Raw genomic sequence first — 2,442 nt, 5'->3', positions numbered from 1 at the left:
AAAAAAAGAAGGAAAAAAAAACCCAAACAATCCAATTTAAAAATGGGCAGAAAACCTGGATATTTTTTCCGAAGAAGACTTACAGATGGCCAATGGATTCATGTGAAGATGCTCACCATCATTAATCAAGTGCAAATCAAAACCACAATGAGCTATCACTTCACACCCTTAGAATAGCTCATTAAAAAGATAAGAAACACCAAGAGTTGGTGAGGATGTGGAGAAAAGGGAACCGTTATGCACTGCTGGTGGAAATGTAAATTGGTACAGCCACTATGGAAAAAGTATGGAGGTTCTTCAAAAAATTAAAAATGGAACTACCATATGATCCAGCAATTCCACATCTAGGTATTTATCAAAAAACAAACACAAAAAACACTAACTTGAAAAGATATATGTACCCCCATGTTCATCGCAGCATTATTTACATTAGCCAAGATATGGAAACACCTGAAGTGTCCATAGATGGATGGATAAATATGATATACACACAATGGAATACTGAGTCATAAAAAGGATGAAATCTTCCCATTTGTGACAATATGAATGGACCTTGATGGCATTATGCTAAGTGAAATAAGTCGGAGAAAGACAAATACTGATGATCTCAGTTATATGTGGAATCTAAAAAAATTTAAAACTAAGCTTACAGATACAGAGAACAGGATGGTGGTTGCCAGAGGTGAAGGTTGGGAGGATGGGTGAAATTGGTGAAGGAGGTCAAAAGATAAACTTTCAGTTATAAAATAAGACATGGGGATGTGATGTACAGCATGACTATAGTGAATAATACTGTATTACATGTTTGAAAGTTGCTAAGAGTATATCTCAAAAGTTTTCATCACAAGAAAAAACATTTTTGTAACTATGTATGCTCGTGGATGTTAGACTTATTGTGGTGATCATTTTGCAATAAATACAATTATGGAATCATGTACACCTGAAACTGATATAATGTAACGTCAATACTTCAATGAAAAAAAGCTTCCTTTACCTTTCTAGAAGCAAAGTCACAATGAATAAATATTACAGACTACAACATTTCAAATATATCAGCCCAAATTAAAAGCAGTACAGTATCCCCTGAAACCACAGTTCTGGTTGCCTGGTCTGGAATAAAAATGACTTATTTGGTGAAATACAAAGTTTAAATAGGTGATTACTGCAATGGGAAGGGAAGGGACTTGAGATCACCCTCACAGACATTCTTCATTCTGGCTTTATGAGGAATAACTTTTACTTCAAGTTGTGTGTCTCTTCCAGCTTATTTCCTTAGTAATAAATCAACCTTCGCACCAATTTCAAACAGATGAAGGTCATCACTGGATAACCACTTAGAGCCCTAAGATCTTTTCTCACTTAAATAATTTCTTCCTTTTGGTCTTTACAAAAAATTCTGTTTAAGCTTAAGTGCTTCCTGCCTCACGGTTATTTTCGTCCCAGAATCACAAAGGGGTTTGAGGCTTATCCAGGTGTCTTTTCAATCACTGTATTTGTCGAATTTTTACCTCTTCGTAGAGAAAGACAGATTTCTCAGCCCTTCCTGTTTTATTTATCTCAGGGATCAAGAGATCAATCCAACTCGCAGAGGAGGCTTTGGGGTTCGAGCAAAGTCAGAGCAGTAAAAGGCGAGTGGCAGGGCGAATAGGGTAAAGCTGCGCCTTTCTTGGGGATGTCAGTCTCAGCCTATGAAGGCAAACGGCGCTCCCACCGCGTCGAAGAATTTAGGGGGCAAGGGGAGGGGCGGACAGAGCCGAAACGGACAGAACCCAGGTTTCACCCTACTTCAGACCGGGCGTGTCAGAGGTCCAGGGCCGTGTAGTCAGCTTTGAAGTAAACCCGTGTCTTTGCATAGACTGAAAAGTTTTGCATTCCTCAAACTATTGGTTAGGGAACTGGTCTCAATGCTGGATAATCGAGTCTCAGAAATTCTGTACTCTAATCACAGCTTCCAATCACAGTATGCTGCCTTGCGCCCCAGAGGGACAGAGAGGTGCCGAGCGAGGCCGCAGGAGCCAATGGCGCGCGGAGCTGGTCCCCCTACTCGGCCCAGGGAAGCGCGGACGGCTGGCTCCGAGAACGAGGGGCCCGGGGCCCGTCGCCCCCGCCGCAGCTCGAGCCCACTTACCCTGGGGAGTGGCCTGGGCCCCGGCAACCAGCCACGGCTGCAGGGCCAGGTGCAACAGGAGGAAGGCGGCTCTGCTCGGGGCCAGCATGTTGGCTCTCCCTGCTCCCCGCGGGCGCCCGCGAGCGACGACGGCGTCGGTCCTGCCTTAGTGCCCCCCGGCGGCGCGCTGGGTCGGGATAGGGCCCCGGGCGGGAAGCGCAGGTGAAGGGTGCGTGGCGCCGGGAAGCCGCGGGCTCAGCGTCCTCGGCTGCCGTCGGGGTGGCGCTCGCGTCCTGGCGCAGCGCAGACCTGGTGCGCTAGGGGCGGCGGGGGGG

General features: G+C 45.9%; 1 protein-coding gene across 1 annotated transcript in view; it reads right to left on the bottom strand.

Moving 5' to 3' along the window:
- Nucleotides 1–2,267, bottom strand: part of THBS4 (thrombospondin 4) — a 45,355-nt gene extending 43,088 nt beyond the window's left edge. The window contains exon 1 of the mRNA XM_006913181.1: nucleotides 2,129–2,267. Coding sequence (XP_006913243.1) covers nucleotides 2,129–2,216 — 88 coding nt within the window. The 5' untranslated portion in view covers nucleotides 2,217–2,267. The remainder of the gene's footprint in view (nucleotides 1–2,128) is intronic.
- Nucleotides 2,268–2,442: the final 175 nt, after the last annotated feature.

The sequence above is a fragment of the Pteropus alecto genome, unplaced genomic scaffold (genome assembly GCF_000325575.1).
Source record: "Pteropus alecto unplaced genomic scaffold, ASM32557v1 scaffold20, whole genome shotgun sequence".
Classification (NCBI taxonomy): domain Eukaryota; kingdom Metazoa; phylum Chordata; class Mammalia; order Chiroptera; family Pteropodidae; genus Pteropus; species Pteropus alecto.
The sequence above is the reverse complement of the archived record's forward strand: the minus strand, read 5'-3'. Positions and strand labels throughout refer to the sequence as shown.